This window comes from Amblyomma mixtum, chromosome 3, assembly GCF_055824585.1.
Source record: "Amblyomma mixtum isolate Tamu chromosome 3, ASM5582458v1, whole genome shotgun sequence".
Taxonomy (NCBI): domain Eukaryota; kingdom Metazoa; phylum Arthropoda; class Arachnida; order Ixodida; family Ixodidae; genus Amblyomma; species Amblyomma mixtum.
This window is the reverse complement of record NC_143014.1, coordinates 77179163-77201306: the sequence shown is the minus strand read 5'-3', so window position 1 is coordinate 77201306 and position 22144 is coordinate 77179163. Positions and strand designations below refer to the sequence as shown.

Below are 22144 nucleotides of genomic sequence, written 5' to 3'. Positions count from 1 at the left end.
AGTGAGCGTTGTTAGACTGATGAGGATGATGGAAACAGTAAAAGGCAATAAAATTTTTTACACAACAAAAATGTGATTAATATTGAAACTTCGTAGCACCTTTTAACTCAGTTTCAAATTCAAAAAGCCTTAAATCCGTACTCTTACGCGACCTTGGTAAATGTGTGAAACTACGGTTGCGAAACCGAACACGCAACAGCGTGAGCTGGTGAGGAGAGCCGAAATATCGTAAGTGTGTAGCTGGTATTAAAGTTTAAGGACGAACATATTAGGCAGAATCATGAATACGAACTGTACTTTGAAGTGTGGCTTTCAGATTACGCTAAGCAAACGATCAGGCCTCTGGAATTCTCTCCGTCGTCAGGTTAGTCTCAACTGCGACTCCTATTACTTGCTGCAGCGGTCGTCTGCACATCAACGCGTGATGGTCACAATTTCCGTGAATGGTTTCTTTTGTAGCATGTGTGCTTGCGTGGAAAGCTTCATGCTCGTGAAGGTTCTGAAGTGCGTTAATGTGGTCGATAGGCTAGGCTTATGTCAGTGAAAACATTGAACGTGCTATGGCAAAACATTGATAAGCAGTTCGAATGCACGTGTTTTGTTTTGTTTTGTTTTGTTTTATGGGACGTCGGTTTAGGGATTCTTTTAAAATTCCAGAACACAAATTCTGGCTGATCACCGAGCTTACTGTGCGCAAAGTAGATCGGTAGCATGAGTCGAGAATCGCAGCAACCGTCCATATAAAGGTCGACAGTTCCGCTCGATCGTGCACACTTGCCACTCGTAGTGCGCTCTCCCTCGCCATTCCTGTGTGTTAATCAGCCTTACGCCTTAGATGCTAATTCCTATTAGGTTTTTACGTGATAGCGTATGCAGCTTGTTCGGTCGAAAAGTCGTCGGCGTAGTAGTAGTCGGCACCGCGTGTCGGAAATTATCGGAGGCTGCGTAAAAAAAATCGTGTCATGGTAATTTATGGCTCTAGTGATTGATGATTTATTGGTGTGTGATAGACGATGACGAGTTAATGAAATCATTGTAATGAATGAAAATCCAATGCTTGATGATGCTAATTAAGGAAATTTGGAGTCAGTAATTGTTCAGTTAATTAATTGCAACAATTGAAAAAATTAAAAATGCGTTCGAAGGTGTCAAACTGCTCAAAAAAATGGAAAGCCTAACCAACTATGCTATCGTGTCACCCTCTATGCGATGTCAGTGCACGTTAAAGAACCCCAGGTGGTCGAAATTTCCGGAGCCCTTCACTGCGGTGTCCCTCACTGCCTGAGTCGCTTTGGGACGTTAAACCACCACAAAACAAACGAAACTGTTCTCCTGTTTTGTATATTTTGTATATGTAATGTTTGTATATTGTAATTTGTGTAATGTTTTGTATATTTACATTTTTAAATGCATATAGCCCAAATACTAAAGGGTCGGGTTGTTTTTGTGCGTACTTTTGGTTACAGAATTAAAAACGCAGGATTGCAAATTAATGCACGAGTGTACCAGTGCGCATGTCCAGACAGTGTGTGGATACCAGGGAAAAGTTACAGTAGTCGAGGGCTGCAGAGAATCAGTTTCGCTGATGTTGAGATATTTTATGGGATTAGGTGACTGCAGCTAGTGCAATACAGAAGCAACTGTAGACCACCGCGAATGTTTTTGTCCCTGTTAAATTTATGGTCTATGGTTCGTGAGGGTTCAATGACCCAAAGTGACTGAGGCTATGAGGGAGTGAAGGGCTCCAGAAATTTCGACCACCTGGGGTTCTTTAACGTGCACTGACATCGCACAGTACATTGGTGTCTAGCATTTCGCCTCCATCGAATTGCAACCACCGCGGCTGGGTTCAAACCCGCATTTAATCTGGTTGATTATAGTAATAACAATAAATTAGCATCACTTTGTATTGGTATTGGATTTCGCTCTTAATTGTGTGATAGATTGTGTGTTTATTGAAACAGTGCGTTTAGCATTCCATTCGGACGAAACAATGTAACTGCTGATAGACTACAGTTCCGTCTATACCAGACCTTTGTCTTCTTTTGGAACCCCTTTCTCCTGATGACATATGTCCCTTCAGGCTTCAATCAGGCTAGTGCCAGTACATACTGTCGCAAGACGTACGAAGGTTTATTGCGTGGTTTTGTTGTCAACCCGTTGCATCACAAGCTGTTAGGTTAGGTGCTTGTCACAGAACTCTAGTGGCAGTGACTGTTCCCTCTGGACACACTCCAAAAGCGCTTCTAGAGTTCCTCCCAGACAGGACGATGTAACTGCTGCTAGAGCTCTGTCCATACCTGGCATCACAAAAGGTACCAAGATTTTGTTACTGTATGGTTTTGTTTCATCAAAAGTGGCCAGGTTAGGTTCATTGTTGTTTGGGGACTTGAGGGACGTTTACTGTTTAATGTGGACTTAGCAGAGAGGTTCTCGGTATGCTTAGATGGAACTCTAGCCACACCCTGATTAAAAATTATGGGTGTGCACTTATTTCTGTACCGTGTGATTTTTGGGTCAAACTTTGGTGCTGCCGCAATGGCTTAGTGGTTATGGTGCTCGGCTGTTAACCTAAAGATGCAGGTTCAGTCCTGGCCATGGCAGTCGAATTTCGATGGAGGTGAAATTTTAGAGGGCCATGTGCTGTGTGATGTTAGTGCACGTTAAAGAACCCCAGGTGGTCGGAATTTCCGGAGCCTTTCACTACGGCGTCCCTCGTAGCCTGAGTAGCTTTTAGAACTTTAAACTCCCCTAAGCCGTAAACCAATCATTCAGACACAGAAAACTTAATCTTCATGTTTGTTTTGTTCCTCTCTTCTTTTCCAGCCTACAAGGTTGCTTTCAGCTAAAAGTAGCCAAAGGGTGCCATTGTTGAAGCCGACAGTAGAAAATATGCAGTTCCCATTTGCCAAGTGGCTCGAAGTCGATGGTTATCATCAGAAGCTGGCAAGATAGATGCTGAAGCAGCAACGGTTGGGGTGTGTGTGCTTGTCATTTTTGCCCTACCATTAGGAAAGCGGGATATGCTGGCTGGAAGGGGTTGAACAGTGGGTGTCACTCTGTTGCACACAGTTGGTGACATTTCCTGTGTGTGCAGTAGTTTTGAATGATTGCATTGCACCACAGTATCTATAATGTGGTGGAATATATGGTCACAGTACATCATTCTTGATTTTGTAACTTAGGAAAAATATGTGCTTTACTAATAATTTGCCTGTGTGTCAAATCAAAGGGTGAATAAAGAACTGCAGCAGAGAAGAAACAAGGTCAACGAAGGAACACGCAGACAAGGATGATGCTGCGCTGACAATTGAATTTTATTTGAAATGCCCGCTTACTTATGCCCTAGATTCTCATACTTTCTTCAGTTCATTTCCTTATCTTTATCAGCCTGCTTCATTGCGCAAAAAATTCCTTCTTCGATAGGGCTACAGATGGTGTGCTGACACATTTCCTGCACTATGATGCAGGCAGATAAAGGTAGGAAAATGAATTGAAGTGCAGGAATTTAGGGCATAAGTAAGCGCGCGCATTTCAAATAAAATTCAGTCGTCAGTGCAGCATCGTCCTTGTCTGTGTGTTCCTTCGTTGTCGTTGTTTCTTCTCTGCTGCAGTTTATTATTAATAATGTACCAACTACTTCAACAATCCTCCTTATTAAAATCGAAAGATGGTGGAGGATTGTCTGAAGAAGTATAGACACTTAATTTTAGTTGTATGTTTCCTTCATAGTGATGCATGTGACATTAAAATACATGGATCACCATGTGGTATTTGTCTGTGACCACTAAATAACTTGTGATTGAATTTCTTCACTCGTGCACTTTCCACCAAGCAATAGCTGTGATGTAAAAGGTGGCTTTAGGTCACGTTAGGCATGAGAAAAAAATGCAATATATTTGCTGATATATTGCTCCTCGTCATTCCAGCCCTTGAAGCAGGCTGTCGGTTGTGTATCAGCGATTATATTGCAATTTTTTTCATGCCTCACATGACCTAAACGGCCGCCGCGGTGGCTCAGTGGCTATGGTGCTCGGCTGCTGGCCCGGAAGACGCGGGTTCGATCCCGGCCGCGGCGGCTGAATTTCTTTGGAGGAGAAATTCGAGGCCCGTGTACTGTGCGATGTCAGTGCACGTTAAAGAACCCCAGGTGGTCGAAATTTCCGGAGCCCTCCACTACGGCGTCTCTCATAGCCTTAGTCGCTTTGGGACGTTAAACCCCATAAACCAAACCAAACCAAACCACATGATCTAAACCCACCTTTCACATGAAAGTAATAGCCATTGTTCTGCTGCTGAAAACTGAAACAGCATCAAGAAGAAATTCAAGTATAAATTATCTAGGGGAATGCCGTGAGGTGATCCTTGTGGGAATACCATGAGATGATGCTTGTATACTAATGTCTAATGCATCATCTCAAAGAAGAGAACATGCAAGCAGAAATGAGGTTCCTTCACTCCTCTAAGGAACTCGGCATTTGGTGTTTGTGGCATTATAGTGGGTGTACTGGCCTTGTGACATGCAGTGGCAGATTGGACATTCCTTTGAAATGTTCTTTCCATCTGCATACGAAGAGTTTATGTACATTTTTGAGTAATTTCTTGACTCGCATGATGGCATTCTAGTAAAACACATTGTTGGGCTAGTTGGTGCATTGCATTAAGGAAAGTAACACCACCCAGAAGAAGATGCACACAGGAAACTGGGAAGGCGGCAGGAAAAGAGGCTGGCCAGATATTTATTTACCAGATTGGGGCTCAAATATATACAGGGCACTCAGTCATATGACCATCACACAATCACCATCCCAATCGCCCATGCCAGCCTCTTTTTCCTGTCGTCTTCCCATTTTCCTGTGCACATCTTCTTTTGGGTGATGTTACTTTCCTTAATGACGGCATGTTTGTCTTAAAGCTAATGGGCAAGCAGTATAAAATCTTATTGCTAAGTTCAGCATTTAAGTATTGTTATAGTTGGCTTCCACCAATGTCAGTGCAGCCACCATTTGGGTGAACCGGGAGCATAGCAAGAACCTGTGCATTTCTGTAATCTGCTTACTACCGTCTGCTCTGTGGCTTGCAAGTTGTGCGTGATCACCACCATGATGCCTGTAACTTTACGTGCTTGCCATCTGTAACTTGTAATTGAATCATACTGCTTTTGTATGCTTGTACAATAATCTTGGCACACCATGGTGGCCTCTCGCAATTTTTATTTATTTGTTTTCTTCGTCTGTAGAAGAAATATTTCTACTGGGGTCATGTGTTGATAAAATTCAGAATGTTGTGTGGTTATGGCTAGTTGGCGAACATTGTAGTTGCATTTAGAAGCATGTCCGTTTCTATTTGCTCATTTCTGCTATCCCCATGAAATGCTCATGCCAGGTTTGTGGTCGCACAATTTCATTGGAATATAGTTTATTTTAATGAGATACCGTGGCCTGGAGCCTTGGGCATTTTTCTTGAGTAAACAGATGGACGAGGCCTGTCTAGAAGTACTGTTTGCTCAAACGTGGTTGACCTGGTGGTGTCTTCTTTTTGTCTGCCTGCTGCCAGCAGGTGGAACAGACAACAAGTGCAGCAGCAGCAGCCATCCCTGCCATCCCACCAGCACCGACAGCAGTGCCTGTGGAGAGTTTTGTGCAGTCCCTGGCAGATGACACTGTGCCCACACTGCAGTCAGTGGGTTTGGGAGGATGGTCGCCATCAGGCATAGTACAGCAGTTGCTTGACTTCCTGCACGCAAGCACAGGGCTGCCGTGGTGGGCCACCATAGCTGTCAGTAAGCACCTGCTGCTCACTATTCCTGCTAGGTCCAAGTGGTATGGCTCCGTTTGGAAGTTGAAGGGTGAAATTCTGCTGCCAGTGCTCCATCAGGGAGTGCTATCAAAACGGGCTGGCAAAAACGCTGTGATAAGACTAAGTGAATTTGACCGTACAGGAATACTGCGACAAATCTCAGAAAAAGGTAATTCATCCATCAAGAATAATACTCCCCGAAAAAAAAACAAAAAAACTGAAAGCTGCATTAGGAAATAAACACTGAGAAAAGTTCGTCGAATTTTCAAGAATTAAAAAACGAAACTTTAAACCCCTAGTCGTTACAAATTGCGGAGCATACATGCTGAACATACTCGGTAGGCAGAGTAGGAGCATGCGGTCAACTTCAGCTTTGCTGTAAGAAAGTTTATTCGTTCTCCTTATCAACTCTGCTGCAGCGGTGTTTGAATATGGTGAAGAAAACGGAGGAGGGATAATGTTAAAAAATTGCCCTTCTTCCATGATTTGTCAGAACACAGCTTTGCTGACACATCATTATGATTAGGCCAGCCTGTGCCAAACAGTGACCATCAGCGAAGAATGCCGCCAATAGTCCAATCAGTTCACAAGCCAAAATTGTGCTCGGAAATTAATAGCGCAAATAGCGTAAAAAAGGCGCAAGTTTATAAGGTAGGCGAGTATATGCTGCTGGCACATGCTGTATGAATTTCGGCTTTGAGTCGACCGCAGTTGTCTTCAGGCCCATATATTTTTATTCGGCCTGGTTGATCGAAATGAGTAAAAAAAAAAAAAAAACCCTGGAAACTATAACAACTGCCTGAAGATCACCACTGTCGAGGCAGTGAAAGGCAGGCGTGACAAGATGACCGAGCACGCCTACATTCGGTTCAGGATTGAGAGCACTCTGCAGCTCGGAAAGCCTGTTTAAAACACGTTATAATTTCATCCACGTCTTTTCATGTACGTATACTGAACGCACGTTTCCCTGTCCCTGAAGGCGACTCTCTCACCGAGTATTTTAGTTTTTACTTATCTAGCAGTTCTACCTGCTGACGACCCCGCTTCGACATGCCCACAGACGCAGAATGCGTTGAAGACGAGACTCCTGTAAGAAATGACGGAAGTAAACAACGCTGCTTAACGGCTGCACCCTACTGCCTCTCTCGTAAATTTCTGCGAGTGCCTTTTCCCGAGATTGCGGCTGTGCTGGGAGGCAGGCCTGTTCGGGGTAACGTCCTCGCGACTACATTGTCTTCTACAAATAACGCCGCCTTGTCAGTGCGGACACAATCGGTCTCAAGCCATCGCGCTGCAAACTGCGGACCCGGTACAGGCTTCGAGAGCGCACAGGACTGACGAGCGACAGAAAATTCCGGTGAGGCCTCTCCTGGCATTTGTCACGATCAGAACTTGCTTGAACAAAAAGCGCTGATAAAACTGCGTACTAACTGCTAGCGCGTCATTTAAATAGGACACAATTCTGGCTAAGGAAAATACATAACGACCCTAGTTCTGACAACTTTAGACTATTTTGTCAATGACGCCACGGAAGGGCCAATCAACAGTTAAGCGTTAATGGGTTTTTCATGCCGAGATTTTTTGTTTAAACTGTCATGTCGCGCCTTGAGAGGGCCTTAGGCATCGGTGTCCAATGAGTGGCACTTGAGAGCTGCAAGGAAGTTTAGCCTGTGACGTTACAATTTGGAATTTTTACCGGCCTCCTCCCAGGCCCCAAGGAGAAGAACACGTCACCGGAACCAGGCCCCAAGGAGAAGAACACGCCTCCGGAACTCCCGCTCGTCGTGTGCGACACGCGCTCGTCTTGGCACCAGGGAAGCTTGTTATTAGTTTCTCAGGTTTGGACCTCTATAAAATACACAAAAGCTATGCGCGCTTCTGCTGTCAAAATTTGGTGCCGACTGAAGCTAAGAATGCCAGAATCGACTCTGCAAGTGCTCTGGGTAGGGAGCCTACATGTTGCGCGCCTCCGGCTCTGGGCGACGGACTCTGCAATACTGTCGTTGAAAACTACGGACATAGGCAGCGATCCAAGAATCACCCATCATTATCCTCTTAAAAATTCAGCCTTATGTACGCGTGTGTGGTGATATTGCGGTGCAAGCAGCTGCAACTGCCACCCACGAACGTTTGCGGTGTTACAACACTGCAGTTTGATCCAGGCCAGCGCTCTAAACATCACAAAATATGACAGCTACACGGATGAGTGGGCAAATGTTGCCGCTCATGCCCTTCGGCCAGCGCATTTTTATCCATTTAAGGATGAAACAACGGTGATAATGCACAATGCTTGAACCGTTGTTTAAACTCGCGCGTTCCAGTAGCCCACCCGAAAGCAGGTGATCGCCAAGGTCCACTTGTGACCACTTGGAATACAAGTGGTTTCCAAAGTGGGACCTACCAGACTATGTGAACTATGTTCCGCATTGAGCTTTTTATTGCGTAGGGCTTTCAACCGTGAATGCTTAACTGAGTAACTTTAATAACTTATTTAATAAGCCTATGGTACAGTCTGGTCTTGCCAATTGCCTCCAATTGGTCTATTCAACGTACTGTGCATAATATATATCCAAATATTGTCGTTAGAGGCCATTTATTGTTAAGAAAAAATTTAAAAAAAATATGGAAGGAACAGATGTTCCTAGCTGCGGCATCTGCCATCGAAACCTGAAGCACCTGAGCTGTGGCCAGCGGGAATAAAAGGACAGGGAGAGGGAAAGAAAGGGGGGAGCGATAGTAAGAGAGGATACTAGTGCTGCAATATACACTATTTACAAATGCATGATATTCAAATAGAAATGCAAATATATCCGAATGAACATTTGCATATTCGACTAACTAGACAGAACTAATTTGGTTCTGATAATAAGAGCTGTCAGCAGTTTAACCTACTGATTTGTATTCGCTATTTGCGCAATTACTGCGGTCGAAATTGTATGAAATCAGTGGTCAGTGGCGCTAAATAGGCAAGCTGCACTGACCCTCTGAGTCTCATAAATTGGGTATATAAATGGAATAAGTGTTGTTCTGTCGATGCATACATGAGCTATTGTAATGTCTGATTATAGTATTTCTTGTGCGTGATATATGTTTGGGTGGTCTTAAATGCTGTCATCAGGCACAGTGTCGCCCTGCAGTCCTGACGAATGTTTTCCTTTTGCACTTTGGTAATATGCATTATACAAATATTTGTCACATTGTGTATTCTGCCCAACTAGATAGTGACCGAGGTATATTTTGTGAATATTTGCTGGATGCAATAATTGACTATGGGACCCAACGGGTGAATTGATGGGGTCCAACTCGTGGATAAAAATCACGACTGTAACCAATTTGAAATTCCAATTGGAACCAACTTAAATATCCAATTGAAATTTCCAATGGTTTCTTAACTGGGGCGTGGTCCTTTTTGACTAATAGTCCTTTTTGTCAATTGGTCCCTCTTTGAAAAGATCCCTGTTAATAATACACTTCAAGCTCCACTTGCAAAATTTCCATCTGGGAGAACCCCACCTCGCGACGCACTTCCCAGGGCCGATTCTGGTCACCCTCATCGTGAAGCAGTTGTAGCACTTTGGCACCGACTAAACGACAATGACTTACATTTGGCAAACGATCAGCAGGCTTGGGTTTAGGAATTCTATTCACGAAATTCGAGACCTGTTGCTATCACGTGGTGTGAGCCAAAGCGCATGCGTCAAGGTTCCCCACGGCGCTAGTTTTAAAAGCCACGCGCTCCCATGTTCACTGAGTGATCAGCACTGAGCCGGGTCTGTCCGACGCATTTTTAGTTGGAGAAACGCCCCTCCAAGCCTTCAAACACACTTTCAAGATGTGCTTCCGGCCACTGTGTGCATCCATGTGTTCCGTCACAGGGGCTATGAAACGGGACGGGCACAAAGACTCAAAACTCGAGCAAAAGAATGTCATGGAAGCCTAACATTTTTCCTTCTAATGACGAGCATCAAAACGTCACGTTACATGGTAGCGGCAGGTGGATCGGTGCGCCGCTAAGGCGTCCCAGCAGTTGAGCAAGTTAGGTGTTTCTTCCAGTCCGCGATGCCCCGGCGACCTGTCGGGCAGCCGGGTAGCGTGCTGTGTTTATCGCTGATTCCCGGGACTCACGTTTCTGTCGCCTTTTCTCACGTGCCCGGAGGTCATGATAAGTGCTCGTAAAGTGCGCCGAGAAGCTGTAAAAGGTGTTTGCCTCCCCCCCCCACCACTTCACAGGAAGACTGTGAAGATGGCTCGGCGCGTGCTCCGGGCGACGCCTGTCCCGACAGTCAGGCGCTGTCCCTGTCGCCAGCAAGCTCCGACTGAAGATACTGTTTCCCGAAACTGCAGAGCGGGCACCTGGTTGAGCGCTGGCATTCCCTGGCAGCATGAGGCGGACGCGCGGGGACACTTGGCCGGAGCCACCGAGCTGGCGCTGCTGCTGCTGGTGACACGCGCCGCGGAGGCGACTCCCCGTGCCAGCTGGTCACAGTACATATACTGAGTATACTCAGCACACAGCATTTATGCACTCCATCAGGACCCATAGCCGTGAAGATAGCCCATATTCTGCAACTTGCCGGCTGAATTTGCGCTGTTTGTTAATAACAGCACCAAAACCACCTGGGTTGATAATACTGGTGTGTATTCCTAGCCCTAACAAAATGAATTGGCTTGCTTCATGTATGATGCAGGGCCATGTTTGGTGGAAGCACATTTCTACTGTTCCTACTGTGCTACTGCTGCCAACGCAAAATGAGAGAAAATGCCTTCGCACCTCTGGACAATGCATCAACAGCCCCCCACCCGCAGGCAAGTGACAGGGCGATAAGGCTATAGCCATTTACATATTTTATTTGGTCAATATTGATGAGCAAAGAACTAAGAGACCACAATAAAATACCTTAATTTTAAATGTTCTAAAGCACACAGCAGTGAGGGTTCCAGATCACTTCAACTAAGACTGAAGCCTCAGTACATAAGCATTTTTGCATGGTGCCTGCACCAAAAAGTGCAAGATACACCTCGGAGTGCTATTACTTATTGAAGTCTTTTATATTTGCTCAACAGGTAGCAGCAAACCTTGCATCGCAGCAAACTCAAATCATACCAAGTGGACCACCTCCAAACTATGATGCAGTTGTCAAGAAAGACCCGGCAGATTTAGAGCCACCTCCGTATGAAGTTGCAGTGGCCAGTCTTCAAGCGAGCGGTTATGTCTAAGGTGTGCAGTGCCAGCTTATTTATTCAATCCTCCAGCCTTCACAGAGCTTTCAAGTTGCACCATGTACATGTGTGTCCAATCGACCAAAAGGAAGACTTCTTACAGCCCTCCAGAGAACTGCAAGGTGGAACTGTGCACATTATGCAGACTGTAGATGTGAGCTCGCATTGCGCCAAGCCACATACAACACTGAAGTGAAGCTTATTTATTTACCCTCCCATCATCAGTGACTTTGCTTTTGCTGACAGTTTTTATCATATTCACGTAATAAAAGCTTTAAAGGTGGTTCAATTGTGGCTTCTCGGCCGAGCAATGCCTCACAGTGACAAGGTTGGAAACCCGAGTTTACAAAACAAAGACTTTATTACAAACTTTGAACACTGACTTTACAAAAAGGAACCTTCAGAAAAAAAAAAAAAAGCACTGCATAGCTCAGCACTTTTCCACACTGTCTTGTCAGAAAGGAACCTTCAGAAAAAAAAAAGCAATGCATAGGTCAGCACTTTTGAGCACTGACTTGTGGAAAAGGAACCTTCAGAAAAAAAAAAACACTGCATAGCTGGGCACTTCCTAGCCATCAGCTTCTGGGTTAGCTTCTGGGTCAGCTTCTGGGTCAGCTTCTGGATCAGCTTCTGGGTCAGCTTCTGGGTCAACTTCTGGGTCAACTTCTGGGTCAGCTTCTGGGTCATCATCTGCAAATTAAAAAGACACAGTTCTGTTGGTAACGTTCATGTCATAATTTCAGGAAATATATTACATTACAGGTACAGTACACAGCATTTGCCATGATATGACACAAAGCAGCTGCAAGTGGTAGTTATCGAGTGCCACCTGTGGACAAATTCTGCTACTGCTTTTGACCCAAAAACTAATGAAAACCTTATAAGCAGGCAATAAAATCTCGCAACTACGCAAATGCTTATTGGTACACTGAGGGCAACTCCATCCAATCATTGTTCTTTATAAAAACTGATTTTCTGGCTACATGCTGTGGGACATTAACAGCGAGAAAATCAGATTTAAAAATCTTCCTGGCGGTCGACTCAAACTCGTGATATCCTCACCGAAAAGGATGCGTTGCCACCATTTTGATGTGAACATTGGCACAGCCTAACCTCTGGGATCAGTACTCAAAAATCAATGCTGAAGCATGCAGTTCACTCGGGACATCAGCCGGTGATGGCAACACATATACTTCGTTTTTGGTCTTTTCTAGCTTACAAAAGCTCCACTTTGGATGCGAGTGGTCTCTGTGATTAGGATGCAATGCCCTATTGATACAGGCTAAACTTCTGTTGGTTGTTAGTATCCATTTAAAGAAAAAGCACATATTCCAATCATCAAACAGATCTAAAAGCAGAACTAATAGAGTTTTGTAGATGTGCACTAGATATAATGGTGTCGATCTACAGCGAAACTTGGCAACGCTTACTCTTTCCTTCAAGTGCACAAAATGAAAAAATTAGAGATGACTGCGGCGACCCTATGGACAAATTCTGTTAATTTAACAACTGAATTAGCGTAATTGTTTTATGCTTTAATTAAATATCGCTTTATTGACTCTGATTATACATTCCTTTATCTCAATCACCCATTTTGGCGCCGTGGTTGCTTTCCCGTCCACTTACTATATCCCGAAGAGCAAGATTCCGGGCTTGTTGGTAATGCATTTAAAGGAAGAAAATAATAAATACTATATCCCGTCCAATGGTTTTTGTTTTTACTATAGCCATCCAATGGTTTTTGCTGATAATTAATGAACTAATTAATGTATGTCGATTAATTATCACTCATCAGATACATTTCAATTCATTTCAAACATTATCTTTACTCCTTTGCCTATTTTTTCACTATTTTGTTGCCCACGGCTGTTTTACCGTCTACACTATTTCAACGTTTTTTCGACATTTTTGGCTCTAATTAATTGACTAATCAGCGTACCTCTTCTGAGAACGTCACAACTGCTGCGGACATGTTTTGATGACACAAGCCCGCCGACATAGCCTAGAAATGCTTACGCATTAATAAGTGCCAGCTTGTTCCTGCACTTTCGATGGAATCATTACCATTAACACTTGCATGAAAATTGCTTGCACTGGAGAAATTATTCAGAAGTTGTTGTGACACTTGATAAAACTAGCTTATAGTTATTCTTTCCAGCATTATAATCTACTAATTACATTCAGTGCAGTGATGTGAGGAAAGAACACAGTTCCACAGGATTGCTATGCAAGAAATGGCCAGTTGGCAGCAATACAATGCATGCAGTGCTTACCAAAGTTCAAGGTCAGGCCATTCAGTTGACTGTTCATTAAGTCTGTACCTTCCTCAAAGAAATCTCCATAGTGCGTACCCACTGAAGAAAGACAAAAGAATGAATACTCATGAGCAACTATGTTTAAGCAGAGAAATACTTCACCCGATGCAACTATAAATGATGAAGGCAACTTGCAGAGATTTTGTAAGTCTGACCAGTTGAAGAAATGTTTGTCCTAATATGGGAATCGACTACAGCAGTTCAGGTAGCAAGCAGACTGCAGTGGAAGGTGCAGTGCAGCATGGCTCGGGCCTTCCCAGCCAGGTCAGGGCTGGGTAGTACTAACATTCTTTGGGCCTAGTCCCCTGAAAGCAGTAGGATGGGTGGCTGGAGACTTTTGGGGTGGAAGTGGGTGGACAGAGGATCGTGACTGTGGGATGCATTTTTACCATTTTCACCGGCGGTTCCCGGAGGTCCACCCACTGGAGAGTGCTTCCAGAGGGTAGAAGCGTCACATACACACAGAGACGGTGGCTTTTTCACTGAAAGAAGACTATTTCCTGCTAATGCACTAATAAAGCGATGTCCCAAGACCAATTTTCACCACACTGACACTTCCACACCCAGCTTACATAGCAAAGGAAGCAATGGGCTTGCCAGACCAACTACAACTACCAACTACAGCCTGGTTCAGGTAAGACACTAAGTTAGTGGACGTCAAAATGGAGGCTCAGGAGTGGAAAGCTCGTGCAGCTGCGAAGAGATCAACTTGAAGCCGAAGTTGTTAGCCAGCCCAGTGATGTATAGGAGAATTTCTCAGAATAAAGCAAGCCAGAGTACGTTGGCTGCAAATGGGAAATTAAAATGAAATTACAAATTCAATTATTCTTGGAGAATTTCGCTAAGCCTACTTGTCAGTCGTCTTTTTTATTTTCCACATAAAATGGGAGCACAAGAAACGTGAAGCAATGCGATCAAGGAACATGGTTTCATAACATAATAGAATCAGTGAAAAAAAAAAAATGCAAGCACCAGAGAAAGACACACAGCACAGCACTTCTTTCTTAAGTGCTTATGTTTTCGCACTTATTTTACTATGTTTGACGTACACCAACTAGCTTGCATGGCTACCTAGTTAGTTTAATGAGATCAAATATGCTTTCTTTTCAACAGTGAGACCAGTCACAAATGCACAATTTTAAATGCTAGCTTTGTCTTTCCTCTAAGAGACAAAACACTGCCCTACTATTATAAATTTATTTCACTAATTTTCTCTGAGCGTGTGGCTCTCAGCCCTCAACAGAGGGCGGAGAAAACAGAGTATGAGCTCTGGCTTAGTGTTCGCACTGCTGTAAGAGTTCAAAGTGTATAGTAGAATGCAGCAACAACACAGAGGTGATACCTGCCTTGCATGCAAGAGAACCGCAGTTCAAATCCTGGTGCTGCATAATTCTCTACTGGATAAAAAAAGAAAAGGAAAAATATGAATGTAGATAAATTCGAATAACCAGGCCTGGGGTGAGGCCTGATGCTGGCTATCTGAGCTGGCAGCGCACCCTCTCCCCAGAACAGGAATTGGCCTCCCTGGTGTAGTAGTTGGCCACCTCCTTTTACATGAATGCACCAAATAATCCCCAGCCCTTGGTCTCCAGCAGCTGCGAAGCAACTGACCAAGGCGGCAGTCCGACCTGTGGTGCAGAAGAGAGTACTAAGAATCTCTGGCTCTGGACAGGCTGCCACTGGAAAGTGAACCTGGCAATTTTTAACCCTAGAATCATATTTAGTGATACAAGCCTAGCTGTGCTGTTTTGAGGAATTTACTAGAGGACAGGATTACAAGAGGACCAGCAGTTTATTACTTTATGACTACCACCCATTCACTCACTCACCCACCCACTCACTCACTCACTCGTAATGACGTAAAAATCTCCCCATGTGCACAAGCACACCCATACATAGGATAAGCAGAGGTGCGGGACAAAGGTAGGCTGACCCTTACAGTGCTCCTGTGCTGACAGACGGACAAAAATGAGCACACATGGAAGATCGGACAGCAGACGACAGAAAAGTAAAAATGTTTGGTTTGGTTTGGTTTATGGGGTTTAATGTCCCAAAACGACTAAGGCTGTGAGGGACGCCGTAGTGGAAGGCTCCGGAAATTTCGACTGCCTGGGGTTCCTTAACATGCACTGACATCGCACAGTACACAAAGTAGAAAAGTAACCATATTATGCACATCATGAATTAAGAACTACATGACAAATTTGACAACAAAGCTTGCGAAATTCACATCAAAACTACGGGGTAAAATCCTAGCCTGATGAAAATTGCACCTGCTGCCCTGCAATCAATGCATGTGTGAATAGCATGGGCAGTAAAGCATTCATCGGCTGACAGCTCGGAGCCGCAGGCAATGGGTACTGATCTAACCATACCATGACAACATATGGAATTGGCTTGTGTAGACTCCCTCAGATATGCAATGCCATGCATGCAGAGAACAGCACATTAAGAAAACTGTGTCCGCACCAATGATCAGACAGCTGCAAATACCTGGGGCCAATGCCACCACTCCATGCACTACAGTAGATGCACTCTCTTTTCATAATGTTATTTCATAACGTGTTTTTCTATGCATATATCAGGCATGGAATTTTCAGGCCGATACACTTTGTAAGTAAAGCATAAGTCATTGTCTCCTCTTTCCAGGGACACACGAGATCACTGCTAATATCGATGAGCATTAAGGGCCCTTGAATGAACTGAATGACTGATCACACATTATGCTGCATAACAATACTGAGGTCCTAAGTACTGACGGTGTTCAAAAGGGCTGTATAAATCCTGATACCGGCTCCATCAACTCAACTATTGTATTATCGCTACAACCCAACTAGCACAAGCAAATGAGTATTTTGATGCTATTTCCAGTTCTAAACATAAACTCAATATCTAGTATCAACAGTGTCATTTCACTTTGCTAGCGCCAACATGGTGACATACATAAATGCACACCAAAAATGACGCGTCACACATGGAAGCAAAAGTCTCCAAAGAAATGAATGACCCCTTGAAGACACAGCCCATTAAGAAAACTAACTCAACTCACGCTTTTCGAAGTCTTCATCTGGATAATCATTCCTCCAGTTGTCTTCAGCATTGCTGTCACTGTCATCATCACGCGCTTCAAGACCAAGGTCAGAGTCTGAGTCATATGCTGGCTCTGGGGCAAAGGCATCTGGGGGGCCAATCTTGAACAGACTGAATGAACAAGGAAACAAGCAGGAGCAAATCAGAAAAAAACATACACCATCAACCGTTTTGCTAAACATTGTTGCTTGGATCCCACTCTGTAATCAGCATAGCCATGCACTGCCACTGTCGCCAGTGACGCTACAGGATACCCCATGCTGCCTTGATACTGCTTGCTGAGGTATCTCAGAGTCTCTATTTACCTGGGTTTGGTTGCTCATGATGAAAAAACTGTAGCGCTCGAGACAAGGACACAACGAGGACGACAACACATGCGCTACAGTTTTTTTCATCATGAGCAACCAACTCGCCCAACAACATCCACCCTGGGTTTGGTCAATTGTCGTAGATTGTGAACGCGCGCTTCATGTGGTTGAACGCTGCAAGCTGTGGCCACAGTGTTTTGAACTTGAATAAGCTTCTCCATTACCACATCACACGCATCATAAGCAAGTCTCAACACGCTGGAAGAATGGAGCCATGAGGGTGGAAGAGAACAAGACAGGTCAGCGGACCAGAAGCGGCAAGAGAAAAAAAAAAGGGAAACTTGACCTGCACCAATCGGCAACCGAAACGGTGCTCAGCTGGGTTAGATTGGCTGGCTACATAAAGTTTCTAAATTACCTAGAGGGAAAGCTGGTGCCACCATCTAAGCGAGTTTCTTAAAAAGCACTACATCCTCAGCAGGAATGCCAGGAAGACGAGGCTTCGTATTTGGCTTTGCTAATGATAGGCTGAAAGCGTGGATTGTACCTCGAAATTTGTAGCTAAGCCGCGATGCTCTCCTCTGTACTCAGATTAAATTATTTCAATACTGCATTTTTCACTTCATCAATATATTTCACTCAAGTGAAAGTTTGGTGTTAGGCTGGAATGGGATCTTTCACAGCATTTCTGCGAGGTTCGCCTCGAGAAGTCATTATTACAGCTGAATCCACATTTTATGCCCAACAATAGTCAAGTAAGAAGCCTCATCTTCCCGGAATTCCTGCACCTCTCCATGGAGGATGAAGTGCAGAGTAGCCAGCTTTCCCTCTAGTTATATTGAGAAAGTTTATGGCTGGTTCACACTGGCCGGTCCAGCCACCCTCACTGCAGGCTGGCACGATGCTCCAGAAAAGCGAAACTAAAACTATGCGGTCGGACTGCCCTCGAAGATGAGGCAATTTGGAACTATGGTTTTGAGTAGGGCTATTTCGACAATTTCTTGTCAGGCCAGTCATACTGGGATGTAGCCTGCCTTCAGCAGCCTGTTCAATTAAACAGTATGATGCCCATAGCATGCGAATTAGCGAACATCCAACACTATAGAATTGCATAGGCACTGGCAGGGACAGAGCCGGCAGTTCAAATTATCCCCGCTTCCGAATTAACAGGAGTCGAATTCTTCATCATCATCATCAGCAGCAGCAGCCTGACTACAACCACTGCAGAGCAAAGGCCTCTCCCATGTCTCTCCAATTAACCCTGTCCTTTACCAGTTGTGGCCACCGTATCCCTGCAAACTTCTTAATCTCATTCACCCACCTAACTTTCTGCCGCCCCCTGTTATGCTTGCCTTATCTTAGAATCCACTCCATTACCCTTAAGGGCCAGCGGTTATCTTGCCTTCACATTAAGTGCCCTTCCCAAGCCCATTTCTTCCTCCTGATTTCGACTAGGATGTCATTAACCGGTGTTTGTTCCCTCACCCACTCCGCCCGCTTCCGATCTCTTAATGTTACACCTATCATTTTTCTTTCCATAGCTCGTTGCGTTGTCCTTAAAGGGGCTGCGAAACACTGCTTGGGGGGATACCGGCTATACTCAGGTGGATTCTTTATGTCACATATATGCTGACTTAAAAAGAATTACAGGAATCGATGCACAGGAACGGGAGTTATTCAATGAAGAAATTTCAAAATACAAGCAAACAAAACGCTGCCCTCAACTCGATTTTGGCGGGGCCTCCCACTCCTATTTCGCTCTCCCAATGACGGCACCTGGCGCAACCAATCAAAAGAGCCTGCCAGAGCACGTCGCGGAAGTTTGCACTCCATGGTTGCCTGCTCTCTGTAACTCGTTCTTGCTGAGACTGGCAGCGTCGTTTCCATGCCAGAGCCCCTGGTGGTGTATTTTTATTTTACTTCCTTTGCAGGACTTTTATCTAAGACGAACAAGTTGTTTTTGTTGATCTAATATAAAACACCAAGAGGTGACAAAATGTCTCTATTTATTCACACAATTTGCAGTATATTTACTGTATGTCCAATCATCAAGCCCGCGCTAGGTGATGTCATATCCGCTGCTAAAACCTGCCACTGTGTGGGGACACCATCAGAGCCATGAATTTGTTTTTGGGAGGACATTAAAATATTAAAATACGGAATACACGCGGTATTACCGACACTAATAGCACCATTCTAACTCACTGTACGCGATCAACAGGCAGAACAGTCAACTAAGATTGTGTTTCTGGGCCCCTTTAACTTAAAGGAGCACTGAAGAGGATTCTGAACTTGTCTTTTTGGCGCGGGAACTCGATCTGCACGTTCCTAGCATTCTTAGAAACTGCGACTTATTGCCCTCTGTGACCGATTTCCCTAATTAAATCGAATTAACGTCCGGCTCTCGCCTTTATTTTTTTAATTCTCCGCGTACGGTGGGCGGAGTCGACCAACGCGTGAAGTGCCTTTCAGCCAGCTCCGTGGAGGCTTTGCTTTCGCTTTATTTTGTTTTTAGGTTTCCATGAATAAATAGTTTTATTCGCAGATAATATAGCCGCAAAATAAGCCCACAGAAATAAAAATACGCGCGGACTATTTGCTACTACGGACTACTACGTATTACTCCGCCGATGGCAGAGCGGCAAGCCGCCACGGGACTGGGTGAAAGGCGCTCCACGCGTTGGTCGACTCCGCCCACCGTACGCGGGAGAATTAAAAAAAAAAGGCGGGAGCCGGACGTTGATTAGATTTAATTACGAAAATCGGCCACACAGGGCAATAAATCGAAGTTTCTAAGAAAGCTCGGAACGTGTAGATCGAGATCCCGCGGCAAAAAGACAAGTTCAGATTCCTCTTCAGTGCACCTTTAAGCTGAACCCTCTGTTAGCCTCCACGTTTCTGCCTCACAGGTGGTACTAGTAAGATACAGCTGTTGTATACTTTTCTCTTGAGGTATATTGGTAAACTGCCAATCATGATATGAGAGAACCTACCATATACTCCCCCCCATTCTTGTTCTTCCGAGTTATTTCCCTCATGATCCGGAGAGCGGTCACTACGTGCCCTAAATAGACATATTCTCTTACTACTTCCAGCACCTCACTACCAATTTCGAACTGCTGTTCCCATGCTAGACTACTTTGGCTTTTTGCATGTTAATTTTTAGCCCCACCGTTCTGCTCTGTCCATCTAACTCATTGATCATGTTTTGCAGTTGTCCTGAGTGGCTTTGCAAGGCAATGTTATCAATGTCATGTTTCTAATCCAGACCTCGGAACATCTCCTGTAAACAGGCAGTGAATAACATTGACGAGACGTGTCTCCCTGCTTGACACCCTTCCTTATTGAAATTTTATTGCGGACTTTGAAGGTCTATGAAGGACTTTGGTAGCTGTATAGTCGGTAGCTTTTATGAAGGACTATGGTAGCTGTATAGTCGGTATTGATATCTTCCAGAATTTTCAAATAAGGCTCTTCTACACCGATTCCGCAATGCTTGCATGACTGCTGAGGTTTCCACCGAGTCAAATGCTTTCCCGTAATTAATGAAGGCTACACATAGGGGTTGATTATATTCTGTGCATTTCTCTATCCCGATTGATAGCGTGAATATGGTCCGTTGTCGAGTATCCTTTACGAAAGCCTGCCTGATCATTTGGTTGACTGAAGTCTACTTCAAGTCCTTGACGTTTCCTTTCTTATAAATTATGATAATGTTAGCGTTCCTCCAAGCGTCTGGTATGCTTGAGGTCACAAGACATTGCGTATACAGGGCGGCTAGTTTTTCTAGCACGATCCCTCCTCCTTCCTTCAAAACATCTGTTGTTATCTGATCCTCACCAGCTGCTTTCCAATGGAGTGCTCAAATTATGTTATGTCTTGTAAACAGATCTCTTGTCATGGACTGATGCTTGCAATGTAGTGCAGACAGTGTTGTTTTTTGAAGAACTTGGCATCTGTCCAGTAGTTGTTCCCCAAGAATGAATTGCAATAACTAACAACTACAAAGTGACTCAGGCTATGACAGACGCCGTAGTGGAGGGCTCCAGAAATTTCGATCACCTGTGGTTCCTTAACGTGCAGTGACATCTCATAGCACACGGGCCTCTAGCATTTCGCCTCCATCAAAATGTGATCACTGCGGCCGGGATCGAACTCACCTTTCGTGTCAGCAGCCAAGCACCATAACCACTGAGCCACCGCAGCAGCTAAAAGAAGAAATGGGCTTGGGCAGGGCTTGTAATGTGAAGGCAAGATAACCGATGGACGTTAAGGATAACAGACTGGATACCAAGAGAAAGTAAGCACAGCAGGGGATGGCAGAAAGTTAGGTGGGCGGATGATATTAAGAAGTTTGCGGGGATACGGTGGCCGCAGCTGGCAAAGGACAGGGTAAATTGGAGAGATATGGGAGAGGCCTTTGCCCTGCAGTGGACATAGTCAGGATGACTATGATGATGATGATGATGATGTATACTGCAGACATAGCATCCACATGCAGACAGAACACCACACTTCTCAGATAAATTATCACATCACTGCTTCATGCATAAACATGATTCTATGCCAAAGCAGAATGTGCGTTATCAGCTAATAAATAACTTCAATTGTAATGTGGAAACTCGCACAGTTATTGTGGTCGGGCACAGTCCTTGTCCCAGCAGTGCTGCTCAGCAGGCCGGCGTTCGCAAGCGCGCACCCGAGCTTCGTCAGCTTCGTCTTCTGTCTTCTTCTGTCATCTTCCTCTCCTTCGGCAGCGCTAGCCGCTGAGGCAGCAAACCCCAATTCTCTTTATTACAATACCCCCGGGGTGGAAAGGCGCCATCCTGGCGGCCTAAGGGCACAAGACGAGAGCTGGGTCGTAGTAAGGCTTCAGGCGGTCTAAGTGCACGATTTCACGGCCACGGCGGCGATGGTCCGACGAAGGCGTGATGGGCTCCACAAGATAATTAACTGGCGATGCCTGCTGAACAACGCGATAGGGGCCCTGGTATTTGCTCAGCAGTTTTGTAGACTGTCCTGGGCTGGAGGAGGGCACCCAAAGCCAAACCAAGGAGTCCGGAAGATAATGCGGCGGCAGACCGGGAGAAGCGGCGCGGGAGCTGTTCTGACGGTGCTGGTCGTGTGAAGTAAAGGAACGCGCGAGTTGACGGCATTCTTCGGCATGCGCAGCGGCCTGAGAGACGGTTGTAAATTCGGACGAATCGGGGCGGTAAGGGAGTATGGTGTCCATGATGGAGGAAGGCTCGCGTCCGTACAGAAGAAAATACGGGGAAAAACCAGTAGTGGCTTGCGTTTCAGAGTTGTAGGCGTATGTAACGAAAGGTAGAACGCGGTCCCAGTCTGAGAGATCGGCAGAAATGTACTTGGCCATCATGTCTCCGAGGGTCCGGTTAAAGCGCTCGGTCATGC

At 45.0% G+C, this 22144-nt stretch overlaps 2 protein-coding genes across 3 annotated transcripts in view; one reads left to right on the top strand and one right to left on the bottom strand.

The window, feature by feature from the left end:
• Window positions 1-5367: 5367 nt before the first annotated feature.
• LOC149350677 (uncharacterized) lies at window positions 5368-11308 on the top strand. Its single transcript, XM_089575557.1, has 5 exons — window positions 5368-5385; window positions 5560-5782; window positions 7510-7637; window positions 10030-10605; window positions 10864-11308. The coding sequence occupies exons 1-4, from the start codon at window positions 5368-5370 to the stop codon at window positions 10117-10119; spliced, it is 459 nt and encodes a 152-aa protein (XP_089431683.1). The 3' UTR covers window positions 10120-10605; window positions 10864-11308.
• A 53-nt stretch (window positions 11309-11361) lies between these two features.
• The window catches only part of LOC149350676 (uncharacterized), a 34499-nt gene continuing 23716 nt past the window's right edge, over window positions 11362-22144 (bottom strand). Inside the window, exons 4-7 of one of the 2 annotated variants that reach the window (XM_089579773.1) lie at window positions 16384-16535; window positions 14681-14731; window positions 13293-13373; window positions 11362-11709 (exon numbers count right to left, since the gene is read on the bottom strand). In XM_089579773.1, coding sequence (XP_089435899.1) covers window positions 11588-11709; window positions 13293-13373; window positions 14681-14731; window positions 16384-16535 — 406 coding nt within the window. In that variant the 3' untranslated portion in view covers window positions 11362-11587. The remainder of the gene's footprint in view (window positions 11710-13292; window positions 13374-14680; window positions 14732-16383; window positions 16536-22144) is intronic. The other variant, XM_089579774.1, reaches the window with a different exon arrangement.

Coding starts and splice junctions, on each gene's coding strand:
- LOC149350677 (XM_089575557.1), top strand. Junction 5,783..7,509: donor GTGGGCCACCATAGCTGTCA/GTAAGCACCTGC, acceptor GCCTCCTCCCAG/GCCCCAAGGAGAAGAACACG. Junction 7,638..10,029: donor GCTTGTTATTAGTTTCTCAG/GTTTGGACCTCT, acceptor ACCACTTCACAG/GAAGACTGTGAAGATGGCTC.